The 15,642-nt window shown below is 43.5% G+C and overlaps 1 protein-coding gene across 5 annotated transcripts in view; it reads left to right on the plus strand.

Annotated features, from left to right (window-relative positions):
• The window catches only part of fhit (fragile histidine triad diadenosine triphosphatase), a 214,057-nt gene that overhangs the window by 193,247 nt on the left and 5,168 nt on the right, over window positions 1-15,642 (plus strand). The window contains exons 8-9 of one of the 5 annotated variants that reach the window (XM_086117874.1): window positions 2,333-2,443; window positions 11,103-12,135. In XM_086117874.1, coding sequence (XP_085974000.1) covers window positions 2,333-2,440 — 108 coding nt within the window. In that variant the 3' untranslated portion in view covers window positions 2,441-2,443; window positions 11,103-12,135. Of the gene's footprint in view, window positions 1-2,332; window positions 2,578-3,619; window positions 8,225-8,550; window positions 9,929-11,102; window positions 12,136-15,642 lie in introns of those variants that run through there. The other 4 variants (XM_086117875.1, XM_086117873.1, XM_086117877.1 and 1 more) reach the window with 4 other exon arrangements.

Consider the following 15,642-nt stretch of genomic DNA (forward strand, 5'->3'; position numbering starts at 1 on the left):
GAAAAAAACTAATGATGTCATTAAATCACATAGGCAGATAATACAAACAACATACATTTTCCTTCAGGATCAATGAAATATTTTGATGAAAGCGTTGGTTTGAGTCCCATGCACACATATAGCCATATGAGAGATTCAAAGATCAACACACTACTACACTGCCACAGTTATGGATATCGTCAAGAAAAACTTTGGTAATTATCAAGAAAACAACTCTTAAATTCACCTTTTTTTCATAAATACCATATTGGCTCGAATATAAGACGACCCCCTCTTTTTCAAGACAAGTTTGAAAAAATACTTTTTGAACACCAAATTAATAATTTTTATAGAGAAAATAATTACAGTACATCTGAAACAAATGATTATAACAATATATTTGAGAGAAAAAGCATGTTATTTTGCCTCATTCAAATCTTAATATCTGAAAATTTAAATATGTAAGCTAAAGTGCAATCACATTCGTAAATGAATGGCTTCTGGTTTTTGAAATGTAAATTAATCATAACTTCTCCTCAGCTGCCGGTTAACCTGGCTGATATTTGACCCACTTTTCTCCAGATTGCCGCGACATTTCTCCATTTTCTGTTATCTCTATTTTCTTCTCTTTTCTTTCTTACCGCTATTTTTTTATTTTTCTTCTTCATGCTACTGCTATTTTTACTTTTATTCTTCGTGACAGGGGTTCACTTTGGCCTGGGAAGTCAAGTTCAGCATTCGCTTCAATGATATCTGGCGCCATCTAGCGTCGTGAATGGGTATAATGTCTAGACCCCGAATATAAGACGACCCCCACTTTTTCAGTCTCATTTCAATGCAAAAAAACGGTCTTATATTCAGGCCAATACGGTATATTGTTCCAAATAAGCATAGCTTCAGTTGTACCAGGTATTTAAAATGAACAGGAAACTGAAGAAACAAGGGTGGTCTCATATTTTTTTCAATGGCTGTATTACACTCACACTCCCTTCCAAAAGTACTGGAACAGTTACAAATTACCATATTTTCGCACTATAAGGCGCTTTGGAGAATCAGGCGCACCTTCAATGAATGGCCTATTTTAAAACTGTTTTTCATATATTGGGCGCACCGCATTATAAGGCGCACAGAAGAGAAGCTGCGGTTGCGTTATGCATCCTAAAGGGAATACAATATAATACAACTTTATTAATAATGAGCCTTCACAACCGCTGCAGCTGGAACAAAGTGCTTTCAGAACATTTAAAATACCACGTCGGAGAAATCAGAATATTGATCCATATATAAGGTGCATTGGATTATAAGGCGCATTGTCGGCTTTTGAGAAAATTGTATGCTTTTAGGTGCGCCTTATCGTGAGGAAGATATGCTACCATTATTTTGCTGTTGAGAGAAAACGTTTGATGTGTTTGATGATATGAAGATTGGACAACAAATTACATTTCAGCTCTGGCTCTGACACACAACGTACTGTAGAAGATAGAATTTTAGGTAATAGGTGAGCAAAATTAGTGGAATAAATTACCGTAGAATTATAGTGAAAATGACTTGAGTGAACTGCACAGCTCTGTATATTGATATTTGTCTGATGCCTAATTATTGTGAGATATCATGAACATAATCAGTGTCTTCACACCAATGAATATCATAATTCATCATAACATATAAAGCTTATTTGAGAAATTAGTTTTTTCAAAAGTGTGCATCAAATTGGTAGCCCTTCACATTAATCAGTACACAAGAAGGCACTCCCGGTTTCAAAAAGGTTCGTGATTCCTGAGCATAGAGTTTGAGTCTCTTTGATTTGTCCAGTCAAAAGCTTCCACTTGTTTCCCCAGTGAGCTCATTTGTTGTTTTGCCTGTTTGTTTTGAGTTATTATTCTTGCCGCACAATGACGGCTCTCCTAATTAGTTTGGTTGCATCTTTTTATTTTATTTTTTTCCAAGACTAAATATTTCTGTTGTCATTTTTATTTTTTAGCTTTTGGCTCTAAGCATGAGTCTTGATTTTTAGTCTGACAGTTTTTGTTTTCTACTGTCTTAGTTATTAATTTATTGTTTTATTTTTTGTTGTTGTATGAATTATTTGTGCTCCACGTACAACACTTTGTAGACAGCGGTGGTTGTTTTAAAGTGCTCTACAATAAAGTTGAGTTGAATTAATACTGTGTAAGATTGTATCGATGAATGGTTTCTATGACCACGACACCAGCGTTTCCACCTATTGCTTTATCTCTTGCCTTTCTTGCAACATTCACCTTACAACATTCCACATCATGTTTCATGCCATGTGAGGAAAGTAAAACAAATCACATTTGAATATTGTATAACAAAATATCATTTGTATTTGCAGCTCCAAAAACATGATGGCCAAGATGAGGATGTGCCCTCAAAGTGGAGAACAGAGGAAGAGATGGCAACAGAAGCCTCCATCTTGAGAAATCAAATTGAGAACTTGTAGAGGGTAAATCTGGAAACATTTTTTTCCTCATATTATATTTGACTCTGTTAGTAGTTGCAAAAATCCATTCTCTATAGGATAGCATGCAATGTCATGGTCAGCAGTAATTGTGAAATAAAATTTAAAAATCAAATGAAGTCGAGCATTACATGCAATAATATCTGGAGGACTTTTCTTTTGTCACAAAGGCTTGTATGTATTTCTTTTAAAAAATTAAAAGTGATGAAATGACCATTTTCCCCTCCGTGAGCCGTCACCTTACCGTGGTGGAGGGGTTTGTGTCAAGTCAAGTCAAGTCAACAGTATTTATAGAGCACTTTCAAACAGCCATCGCTGCATACAAAGTGCTGTACATGGAGCAATTTAACATGCACAATAAACAGTAAGACAAATCGGTAATAAAGGCGGTAGAAAGCACCAAACAGTAAAACCATGAACAAATCTAAGTCATGCTGAGTCGAATGCCAAAGAATGCAAGTGAGTTTTGAGGAGGGTTTTGAAGATGGGCAGCGAGGAGGCTTGCCGAATGTTCAGTGGGAGGTCATTCCAGAGAGAGGGACCAGCAACAGAAAAGGCTCGATCCCCTCTGAGCCTCAGTTTAGTTCTTGGTACTTCTAATAAGGTCTGGTCCACAGACCTGAGGCGCCGGGCAGGTGTGTAGGGGCGGATAAGCTCAGAGAGGTAAAGTGGCGCGAGATTATTCAGAGATTTGAAAACAAATAAGAGGATCTTGAAAATAACTCTAAAATGAATGGGGAGCCAGTGAAGGGATGCCAGAGTAGGAGTTATGTGCTCCCTCTTACGAGTACCAGTCAAGAGGTGAGCAGCGGCATTCTGGACCAGCTGAAGGCGCTTAATGGAGGACTGGCTGACTCCAAAGTAAAGGGCATTGCAGTAATCGAGCCGGGATGTGACATAGGCATGAATTACTGTCTCAAAGTGTTCATGTGAGAGGAGAGGTTTTATTTTGGCCAGCTGTCTAAGGTGAAAGAAGCTGGATTTAACAACGGCACCAATTTTGTGTGTTCCAATGATCCTAGGAGCTAAGTTGTCTGGGGCTTTATGCCCCTGGCAGGGTCACCCATGGCAAACAGGTCCGAGGTGAGCGACCAGACAAAGCATGGCTCATAAACCCCTTATGATGAATAAAATAAATGGCACTCAGTTTCCCTTGCCCAGACGCGGGTCACTGGGGCCCCCCTCTGGAGCCAGGCCTGGAGGTGGGGCTCGTTGGCGGCCAAGCCGGGCTCAGCCCGAAGAGGCAACGTGGGTCCCCCTTCTCATGGGCTCACCACCCATGGGATGGGCCAAAGGGGTCGGGTGCAATGTGAGCTGGGCGGCAGCCAAAGGCGGGGACCCTGGCGGTCCGATCCTCAGCTGCAGAAGCTAGCTCAAGGGACGTGGAATGTCACCTCTTTGCAGGGAAGGAGCCCGAGCTGGTGTGCGAGGTAGAGAAGTTCCGACTGGATATAGTTGGACTTGCCTCGACACACAGCCTGGGTTCTGGTACCAGTTCTCTCGAGAGGGGTTGGACTCTCTTCCACGCTGGAGTTGCTCACGGTGAGAGGCGCAGAGCAGGTGTGGGCATACTCATTGCCCCCCGGCTCAGTGCCTGTACATTGGGGTTCACGCCGGTCGACAAGAGGGTTGCCTCCCTCCGCCTTCGGGTGGGGGGAAGGGTCCTGACTGTGTTGTGCATATGCACCAAACTCAGCGTACCCACCCTTTTTTGGAGTCCTTGGAGGGTGTGCTGGAGAGTAGTGATGTGCCCAACTGTGCCGAGGCTCCGATGCGTGTGCCGAGTAAACCGGAAAAAAATCTGCGAAGCGCGCTTCGAGGCATGTGTCGATTACGCATGTGGCCACGCCCGAAGCCGCGCGAGACGGGATTCCTACGTCACCGCCAACAAAAATTTTTGCGGGTGATTCGAAATAAAACGGCGCACTGGGACGACAATGAGCTGACAGGTGACACTGACTAGAGGTAAGATCGGGCCGCCCGAGCCCGCGGGTCGGGTCGGGCTTCTCTCTCGCTGACTTTTTTTTTTTGTTCGTTACGAGGCCGTGACTAGTTTTGGCCACGAGAGACCGTGGTTCGCAAAAAAAAAAATAAACAGAAGTGGCCTCATCAAAACACGTATGTAGTAGTATTCATGTCTCTATGATCCAGCCGTCATTGTTCTTCTTTTTCTCGCTGCTTCTCTCTCATCAAGTGCCACGCTCGATTCTTAAGGATGTACTGCTGCTGTGGTGAATGGCCCAATTTTCAACCCATCAAAATGACGGAATGTCTTAAATTTTTCCTCCAACTCTTAAAAAAAAAAAAAATCTGTCAACGATGGAAAATTGTCGGTTAATGTACCCTCTGCTGAAACAGAAATACATGTTTAAAGGATGTAAATAATTATACAGACTTGTTTAACTTAGATTTTGTGGAAAAGACAGGCTTTAATTTGTTATCACAAATCACCCCTCCTCCTCTCGAGTCATCACAAATGAAATAGGAAATGTCGGATTTGCTTCGGGCTCGGGCCTGCAAATCAAGTTAATTGGTCGGGCTCGGGCCGGGTCGGGCTTAAATACCAGCGGGCTGGGTCGGGCTGGATTTTTTTGGCCCGATCTTACCTCTACATCAAATCCATGGTATCATTTTAATCACTGTCATGAAATTTATTTTCCACATGATGGCGCAGTAGTACAAATAAAGCCTCATGATGCTTCGGGCCAGGAACGAACCAGTTGGATGGAAAGCCTCATTGCTTCATGAGGCTTCATTTTCCCATCACTACTGGAGAGTACTCCTGCTGGGGACTCCCTTGTTCTGCTGGGGGACTTCAATGCTCACGTGGGCAATGACAGTGAGACCTCGAAGGGCGTGATTGGGAGGAACGGCCCCCCGGATCAGAACTCGAGTGGTGTTTTGTTATTGGACTTCTGTGCTGTCACGGATTGTCCAAAACGAAGACCTTGTTCAAACATAAGGGTGTCCATATGTGCACTTGGCACCAGGACACCCTAGGCCGCAGTTCGATGATTGACTTTGTGGTTGTATCATCGGATTTGCAGTCGCATGTTTGGACACTCGGGTGAAGAGAGGGGCGGAGCTGTCAACTGATCACCACCTGGTGGTGAGTAGGCTCCGATGGTGGGGGAAGATACCGGTCGGTCCTGGCAGGCCCAAACTTATTGTGAGAGTTTGTTGGGAGCATCTGGCGGAATCCCCTGTCAGAAAGAGTTTCAACTCCCACCTCCAGCAGAGCTTTTCCCATGTCCCGGGGAATGCGGCAGACATTGAGTCCTAATCGACCATGTTCCGTGCCTCTATTATTGATGCGGCCAATCTGAGTTGTGGACGTAAGGTGGTTGGTGCCGTACTCGGCAACCCCCGTACTCGCTGGTGGACACCAGCAGTAAGGGATGCCGTCAAGCTGAAGAAGGAGTCCTATCGGGCCTTTATGGCCTGTGGGACCCTAGAGGCAGCTGACGGGTATTGACTGGCTCAGCGGAACGCAGCTTCGGTGGTCGCCGAGGCAAAAACCCGGGTTTGGGAAGAGTTCGGTAAAGCTATGGAAGCCGACTTCTGGACGGCTTCGAGGAAATTCTGGTCCACCCTCCAACGTCTCAGGAGGGGGAAGCAGTGCACCACTAACACTGTGTACAGTGGGGATGGGGCGCTGCTGACTTCGACTTGGGACGTTGTGAACCGGTGGGCAGAGTACTTCGAAGACCTCCTCAACTCCACCAACACGCCTTTCTTGGAGGAAGCAGAATCTGAGGACCCTGAGGTGGGCTCTCCTATCTCTGTGGTTGAAATCACCGATGTGGTTAAAAATCTCCTCGGTGGCAAGGCGCCAGAGGTGGATGAGATCCGCCCGGACTTCCTCAAGACTCTGGATGTTGTGGGGCTGTCCTGGTTGACACGCCTCTGCAACATCGCGTGGCCAGCAGGGAGAGTGCCTTTGGATTGGCAGACCGGGGTGGTGGTCCCTCTTTTTAAAAAGGGGGACCGGAGGGTGTGTTCCAACTACAAAGGGATCACACTCCTCAGCCTCCCTGGTAAGGTCTATTCAGGGATGCTGGAGAGGAGGGTCTGTCAGGAAGTCGAGCCTCAGATTGAGGAGGAGCAGTGTGTTTTTCGTCCCGGCCGTGGCACAGTGGACCAGCTCTACACCCTTATCAGGGTCCTCGAGGATATGTGGGAATTCGCCCAACCAGTCTACATGTGTTTTGTGAATTTGGAGAAGGTGTTTGACCGTGTCCCTCGGGGAGTTCTGTGGGGGGTGCTTCGTGGGTATGGGGTACCGAACCCCCTGATATGGGCTGTTTGGTCATATTTACCACCGATGTCAGAGTTTGGTTCGCATTGCCGGCAGTCAGTCGGAATCGTTTCCAGTAAGGGTGGGACTCCGCCAAGGCTGCCCTTTGTCGCCGATTCTGTTCATAACCTTTATGGACAGAATTTTTAGGCGCAGCAGAAGCATTGAGGCGGTCCATTTTGGTGGCCTCAGTATTGCATCTCTGCTTTTTGCAGATGATGGGGTACTGTTGGCTCCTTCAAGCAGGGCTCTCCATCTCTCACTGGAGCGTTTCGCAGCCGAGTGTGAAGTGGTTGGGATGAAAATCAGCGCCTCCAAATCTGAAACAATGGTCTTCAGTCGGAAAAGGGTGGAGTGCCCCCTCTGGGTCGGGGGGAGATCTTGCCCCAAGTGGAGGAGTATTGGGGTCTTGTTCACGAGTGAGGGCAGGAGGGAGCGAGAGATCGACAGGCGGATCGGTGCAGCGTCTGCTGTGATGCGGACGTTGTATCGTCTGTCGTGGTAAAGAAGGAGCTGAGCCAAAGGGCGAAGCTCTCAATTTACCAGTCGATCTACGTTCCAACCCTCATCTATGGTCACGAGCTATGGGTCGTGACCTCAAGAACGAGATCTCGGATACAGGCGGCCGAAATGAGTTTTCTCCGCAGGGTGTCCGGGCTCTCCCTTAGAGATAAGGTGAGAAGCTCGGTCATCCGGGAGGGGCTCAGAGTCGAGCCGCTTCTCCTCCACATCGAGAGGAGCCAGATGAGGTGGCTTGGGCATCTGATTCGGATGCCGCCTGAACGCCTCCCTGGTGAGGTGTTCCGGGCATGTCCCACCAGGAGGAGACCCCGAGGACAACCAAGGACACGCTGGAGAGACTATGTCACCCAGCTGGCCTGGGAACGCCTCGGGATCCCCCAGGGAGGGCTGGAAGTCTGGGCTTCCCCGCTAAAGCTGCTGCCCCCGCGACCCGGCCCGCGATAAGCGGTCGAAGATGGATGGATGGATGGAAATGACCATTTTGAAAGGTACAACTCATTTAACAAGGTCACCAGTTGTTTGCCACATCTCTTGCGTCACATCGACGTCAACAGACATATCCGCCATTTTGGAGGTGACGGGAGTACAATATTACGCACTACTTAAGACATGCTCTGTGGTTCCTTCTGAGTTATTTTCATATTTCGCCGACTGAATAAAAAAATGGTGAACCGTTTCCATGATGGGGGTGCAGCATCGTCTCCCACAATCACAAAGGAAGAAAAGTTGATGACGGACAAAGTTGTTACAGCTCCTCTGCTTGGCAGAATACAGACAGGTGGAAGCCTCCTTTCACAGATCACAAAGTGACGTCAAATGGCTTTGTTTGTCAGCTGTAAGAGGGGGAAAAAATCACTTGACAACCTTGTGTTGAGAGCCAGTGTGGTCCCCACATTTTCCTGAATAATATCTTGTTTGTTCATTAAAGAACCATTTTGCACACATCACTTCTTTCCTGCCTTTTTATCAATTTTTTTTAATGTGTAAACTGTGCAATCTGTGTTGTCTGGAATTATTGCACATAATGTTGGTTTGCTGATCAATAGTTTTGATATTTGAGTGGGAAATAGAGAGAGAGAGAGAAAATTTGAGAGCAAGAGAACCCTTCACACGGGGGTGGGGGGGGCAACGCTGTATGTGGTAATTTTTTGATTGCTTCGAGTCGATTCCTGTCTCCTTTGTTGTGTTCGGTTCATTGTTAATTGAAAAACATATGCACATACTTTGTCCTTATTTCAAATTGTATTATGTTTTCTCATGCATCTCCATCAAGAACGGGGTCCTACAGCTCCTCATCTCCAAGTGCTGATGAAAAGCTGTTGCCTCTCCATCGTTATCCCGGATCTCGAAATCTATTACTGTATTGTGATACAAAATAAGAAAATAGCAGTTTCCGTTTGTCTGTCTTATTCTGCCCTCAGGTGGCCAAGGCGGGTAACACAGAAGTAGCAGCATTTAACAAATGATGCAGTGTGACAATAACTAATCTTTTTTTATTCATTTGTGTCATTACTTTTTAAAAAAATATGCTGGAGTGATATTTTTTCTTGATAAATGTGCACACGATCACATTTATGTTGTTTTTTTGGGGGTGAGGAAAGATTTATAGCATTTCAATTCATTTTAATCGGAAAAGATGATTTGAGATACAAGTGTTTTGGATTTCTCACGTGGTCAAGTCACGAAACTAATTACACGCAGATTTCAAGGCCTCATTGTAAATGGAATGTTAGATATGTGTCAAGTGGATGGCGACAACGTATTTGTAGCTGAAACAATGCATGTTATGATCTTCCAGCCCTCAGCTTGAATACATATGGACTTATTTGACCTTTAATTGATAACCATGGCAATATAGAGTGTTTCGCTGTTTTATAAGGTGTGTCTGGCTTTCGGCATGTTACATTTCCTTTTATTGTGTGCATGTTATTTTCTGTATTCATGTGTGGCGATTTGCCCTGCGATTGGCTGGCAACCGATTCAGGGTGTCCCCCGCCTACTGCCCGAAGACAGCTGGGATGGGCTCCAGCACCCCCCGCGACCCTAGTGAGGATCAAGCGGTTCGGAAAATGGATGGATGGATGGATGTGTGGCGATTTGTAATGGCTTAATTAGAGGCCAAAATGCCCCCGAAATAATAATGAAAGGAATTCTTCTTCTTATTATTATTAGCCTAGGGCAGCCCAGTCGTCAGCTGGTTAGGACGTCGGCCTCACAGTGCAGAGGTGCAGTGTTCGATTCCGGCTGCGCTCTTCCTCAGTGCAGTCTCCGGGTACTCCAGTTTTCTGCCACATTCCAAAAACATGAATGGTCAGTTAATTGAATACTCTAAATTCTCCCTAGGTGTGATTGTGAGTGTTAATGGTCTTTTGTCGATATGTGCCCTGTGATTGACTTCCAACCAGTTCAGGGTGTCCCCCACCTACTGCCTGAAAATGGCTGAGATAATGTTCAGCATGCCTCCAACCTTTGTTTCAGATGATGGATAGATGTTACGATCAGAATATATATATTTTTTCGTGCTGTTGATGATAATGTATAATAATCTGAGTCACCTACTGTTGACAATGTTAATCAAAACGTGAATAAACATCACACAAAATGTGATTTGGACTATTGTTGATGAAGCGCTCTGTAAATCTATGTGTGAATGTCCTGAACACATGAATTTACATTGTTTCAGCATACAGAAATTTATGATTTCATGCATAAATTATGTATAATTTCATGCATAATATATGATTTGGGCCGACTGGTTCGCGCGTCGGACTCACAGTGCAGAGGTGCAGGGGTTCAATTCCAGCTCCAGCATGCCCCGCGACCCTTGTGAGGATAAGCGGATCAGAAAATGGATGGATGGGTGTATAATTTAAGGTAATATTTGTTTGGAAAGCAATGGCAGCAAATATGTTATTGTATATTAATTAAGATATCATGGTCAAGGTCAACTTTATTGTCAAATATCCTTACATGTGACATGCAGCACAGATGAAATTTCGTTCTCTCAATCCTCAGTGCAAATATGCATGCAAACATGCTGTGCATTAAACACACAGCTGAGAAGATAGCAGCTACACTGTATAAAAGACATAATATGCAATCTGAACAGTATAAACAATATAGACGATATAGACAATCCAAACAGCATAAACAATGGCACTTGTGGCTGTTGTGGTAAAGTGAGGTAGTGCATTGTGCAATACGCAATATGCAGATGTCGGATAATGAGGGGAGGGTCATAGTCTGCAGAGCAGGGAGGGAGTTGAGTCTCCTGACTGCCCGGTGGAAGAAACTGTCTTTGAGCCTGCTGGTTCTGGCACGGAGACTTTGCAATCTCCTTCCCGACGGCAGAAAGCTGAAGAGGCTGTGGGATGGGTGGGTGGGGTCACCTGCTATCCGGATGGCTTGGCGGGTCAGACGGGAGTAGTCGATGTCCACGAGTGGGGGGAGAGAGACACCAATGATCTTCTCAGCTGCTCTCACGATGCGCTGCAAAGTCTTTTGGCAGGACACAATGCAAGCACCATACCACACAGTGATGCAGCTGGACAGGATGCTCTCAATGGTGCCTGTATAAAATGTCTGCATGATGGGGGGCGGGGCTCTTGCTCTCCTCAGTTTGCGGAGGAAGTACAGGCGCTGGTTGGCTTTTTTGGCCAGTGATGAGGTATCGTGGCTCCAGGACAGGTCTTCAGAGATGTGCACTCCCAGGAACTTGGTGTTGCTCACTCTCTCCTCTGTGGCACCATTAATGGTCAGTGACGCATGCTGGGGGTGCGTCTTTCTGAAGTCCACAACAATCTCCTTTGTCTTCTCCACATTCAGGTGGAGATTGTTGTCTTTACACCACAAGGCCAGCCTGCTCACCTCACTCCCGTAGATTGACTCATCGTCGTTGTTGATGAGACCCACCACAGTCGTGTCATCTGCAAACTTAACGAAAAGATTGGAGCTGGACAAAGGAGTGCAGTCGTGGGTCAGCAGTGTGAAGAGGAGGGAGCTCAGCACACATCCTTGTGGGGCACCTGTGTATATAGCATGAGGGTGCCCATCGCCATGATGACATATATTTTCAAATAAATGACCAACTTTGTTTTATATTGTGATGGATGTTTTTAATACATTGCCATATACTGTAAATTTTAGTATATTGCAATATATTTTTGTTTTGTTGCGATACTCTGCCAGACGGTTGGCAAGATGCGAAAGAAATCCTTTCCCTTCAATCATGAGCAGCAAAATGATGATAAACTACTGAGAGTCTCTTGTGTTTCCCTCTTTGGGAATCCACACGCCTTTAGCATGCCTCCTTGTATTCCTCCAAATCTCCCTCTCCTCCATATTAACGTGCAGGATCTTCCTTCCATAACTGATGCATCAGCTTGGGGCACCTCTTGAATACTTTGTGTCGCTCTGAAAATGGTGTAGGTTCACTTACTTTTACTTAGGACTCGAGCAAGAGAGACCATGTTTTCCTTTGTCTTTCAAAGGGACATTTGTTTGTTGTTTGTTTGTTTGTTTGTTTATTGAACATAAAACATATATACAGTAATAATTTGACAGAAAATAAGGTAGATTAAAAAAAGTAAAAAGAAAGAAATCAATCTTCATTCAACACAGTTATTATGTTCAAGGGAGTAGGAAGAAGTAAAAAACTTATCTAGTCCTACCCCGTTATGTGATTGTATCTAATAAATCATTTTTATATCAATCAGAAAAGTAAGAAGAAAGAAGTCTCCATTAAGGCTCATACTTTACCCTTAACCGTGATATTTTTACAACTTTTGGTTTGTATCGGGATTATATACTTCCACACCCTGACACTCTTGTGTCAATTTTCTCTTAAATTCATAATGGATATTTATATACCTTTCTCTATTTATCAACTTAGTTCTGATTTATCATTATATTTAATGTTTTGAATTTATCATTTTAACTCTGATTGATGTAGGTTGTTTGTACTATTTTTTTGAATTTGTTTTTTAACTCAGCAAGCGATTTACTCATTTTCAGGTCCGTTTCGAGATTATTCCACAGATTAACACCTTTGATAGATACACTTCTTTGCTTGATGTTTGTTCTTGTTTTGAGTTTTTTGAATAAGTTGGTACCTCTTAAATCATAGCTGCTTTCTCGAATTTCGAAAAACTTCTGAATGTTTTGGCAGAGCAGGTTATTGTGTGCTTTGTACATTAATTGGGCGATTTTAAAGTCAACCAGGTCATAAAATTTCATCGTATTTAATTTGATAAATAGTGGATTTGTGGGTTCCGTATATTTTGATCTATTAATAATTCGAATTGCTTTTTTTTGTAGGTTGAGAATAGGGAGTGTGTTTGTTTTGCAGGCATTTCCCCATATTTCCACACAGTAGGTCATATATGGTAATAATAATGAAGTGTACAATGTGTACAAAGATCTCTTATTTAGCACTTCCTTGGTTTTGTAGAGGATCCCTACGGTTTTGGCTATTTTTCTTTTTACGTTATCGATATGTGGCTTCCAACATAGTTTTGAGTCTATTACTAATCCGAGAAACTTGGTTTCATACGCTCTTTCTATCTCAATTGAGTTTACCATAATTTTAGCTTGGTGTTTGATTGGTCTTGTGCCAAAAACAATTAACTTCGATTTTTTCAGGTTAAGTGACAATTTATTTCTGTCGAACCAGTTTTTTAATTTGTTTAATTCGTTTTCTACGGTTGTCAGGAGCTGTTTCAGATTTATTCCAGAACAGTAGAAAGTTGTATCATCAGCAAATAGGACACATTTAAATTGTTTTGAGACCTTGCAGATATCATTTATATATAAGATGAATAGTTTTGGACCAAGCACTGACCCCTGAGGAACTCCGTGAGTGATTTTTAGTTGATTAGTTTTTTTATTGTTGAGTTGCACGTACTGATATCTGTTTTCTAAATAACTTTTTATCCATTTATAAGCTACACCTCTAATGCCATATCGTTCTAGTTTTTTCAATAATATACTGTGATCTATTGTGTCAAAAGCTTTTTTTAGATCTAGGAAAACCCCAACAGTAAATTCTTTGTTGTCTATATTAGTGGCTATTGCTTCCACAAACTCCATAACTGCCATTGAGGTGGTCCGCTTTTCCCTGAAGCCATATTGATTCTCACTTAACAGCGCATGCTTTTGTATAAAGCTATCAAGTCTGCGAGAAAATAGTTTTTCTAATATTTTTGAAAATTGTGGTAGTAGTGATATTGGTCTATAATTTGTAAACCGATGTCTTTGGGGATGGTATCAAGGTTGTATAACTTCACACTGATATTTAAGGTTGCCACCAGTCCTGTAAAATACGGAATCATTCATTATTTGGGAATTAAATGTTACGGCCCATATTGTCTAGAGGTGTCAATTTGTCGCGTTAATCACGAATAATTAATTCCAGTTATATTTAGCGTGTTGGTTTTTAATCGCATGAAACTAAATTTTAATCTCTACCTTTGTAAGTGGGTTGCCTTTTTATAATATCCCTTTTCATGTGTTGATTTCCTGTGTTCGAGTAGTTGAGGGTGGGGAAACAACTGTCAGTCACAGCCTGAAGCGGACATTGATTGGCTGTCATTATGTTTTGGGCTTGTTTAGCATAAGCTGATTGGCTCCCATTGGATTTGGGTGGGCTAAGTCAGCAGCTCTGAGGAGAGGAGAGGTGAAAATGGAGGAGCATCTCGGCACAATGAATGGAAAATTTACTTTTCAAAAACGCCCTGACGGCACTATTGATAAAAGTAGAGTGTTGTGCCTAATTTGTAAGAAGGAGTTTCTTGACCACCAAAGCACCTCAAGTTTAGCCTCCCACATAAATGCAAAGCACCCAGTCGCGAGTGCATCCACAGCTAACATTTGCACCGAAAGTGTTCACAATATAGCGAGCTAAAGCAATTACGAATGCCCGCGTACGAGGCATGAAGTCAGCATAACTGCTGTGTCCTCAGTAGCCTACCAGAAGTGGTTGATATTTATTTCAGCACTTTATTTTCTCATGATGAATAGTGTTATTTCTGAAGTGCTAATTTACAGCACTGTGATTTAAGGGTCTCTATTTTATTTTTTATTATCCGAAGCAAGTGCAGTTTTAAGTACTTGTATTGCTCATAAACATTTTCTTACTGTTTTTGATATGTTAACCTAAGCACTTTTTATGGACTTGATGTTCTATTTTCATTTTTATTTTGTAATTATGGAGATTTACAAAAACAGACAAGACGGTGATATTCACCCTGGTGGTCGAAACTAAAGGTTGCAGGTAGGACATGGGACTAGTCTCAACTACAGCAGCAAGTGAATGGCTAGGACTGCATCTGTTCAAGTCTGTTTACAAACAATGAAAGACTTCATAATGCCACTTTTTTTGTCGTTTGATCTGACTCAATGCTGTAATGATTTAAAAATGAAATTAGGGGTTTTAGCTGCACTTTTTAGATTAGATTAAAATAGACATTAATTATATCAATTAATTACAGATCATAAATAATTAATCTCACAGTTTTGTTTTGTTTTTATCGCTTGACAGCACTAGCATTGTCGGGGAGGTCGGCGTGCTGTAGCCTATCGCAGCTGTCTTGGGGCAGTCGGCGGTGTCCACCCTGAACTGGTTGCCAGCCAGTCGCAGGGCACACATAGATCACCCACGCTCACACTCACACCTTGGGACAATTGAGAGTGTTCCATTAGCCTGCCATGCAGTCACGGAAACAAACAAACTCTACACAGGGAGGCCGAAGCCGGGATCGAACCCACGACCGCTACACTGTGAGGTCGACGTGCTAACCACTGGAGTACTGTGCCGCCGATCTTCTTACACTTCCTTTTAAATGTACTTTGGGTGTGCAAGTCTCCGGACCTTCCTGTGTGGAGTTTGCATGTTCTCCCCAGGCCTGCGTGGGTTTTCTCCGGGTACTTCGGTTTCCTCCCACATTCCAAAAACATGCATGGCATGCTGATTGAACATTCTAAAATTGTTCCTAGGTGTGAGTGCGGATGGTTTTTATTCTCTATGTGCCCTGTGATTGGCTGGCAACCGATTCAGGGTATCCCCGCCTACTGCTCGAAGACGGCTGGGATAGGCTCCAGCAACCCTTGAGAGGATAAAGCGGGTCGGAAAATGGATGGATGAATGTAGGAAGATCTCCATTTGTGGCTGATGTAAAGTTGCCTGTCGTGAAGTGGGCATTTGGAGGCAGCCTCCCACCCCTGATTGTGCATCCATGTGTGACAACAACCTACCAACCCATAGTTGTGTCGTGTGCAAGGAGGTGCTTTTAAAAATAAAGTATATTAAAGATGGTCATCATAATTACGGAAGTTTCATAAATTCATTTGTACAATGATTCAGAGGGAT

The sequence above is a fragment of the Hippocampus guttulatus genome, chromosome 8 (genome assembly GCF_054856545.1).
Source record: "Hippocampus guttulatus isolate MCC_2025c chromosome 8, RoL_Hgut_1.0, whole genome shotgun sequence".
Classification (NCBI taxonomy): Eukaryota; Metazoa; Chordata; class Actinopteri; order Syngnathiformes; family Syngnathidae; genus Hippocampus; species Hippocampus guttulatus.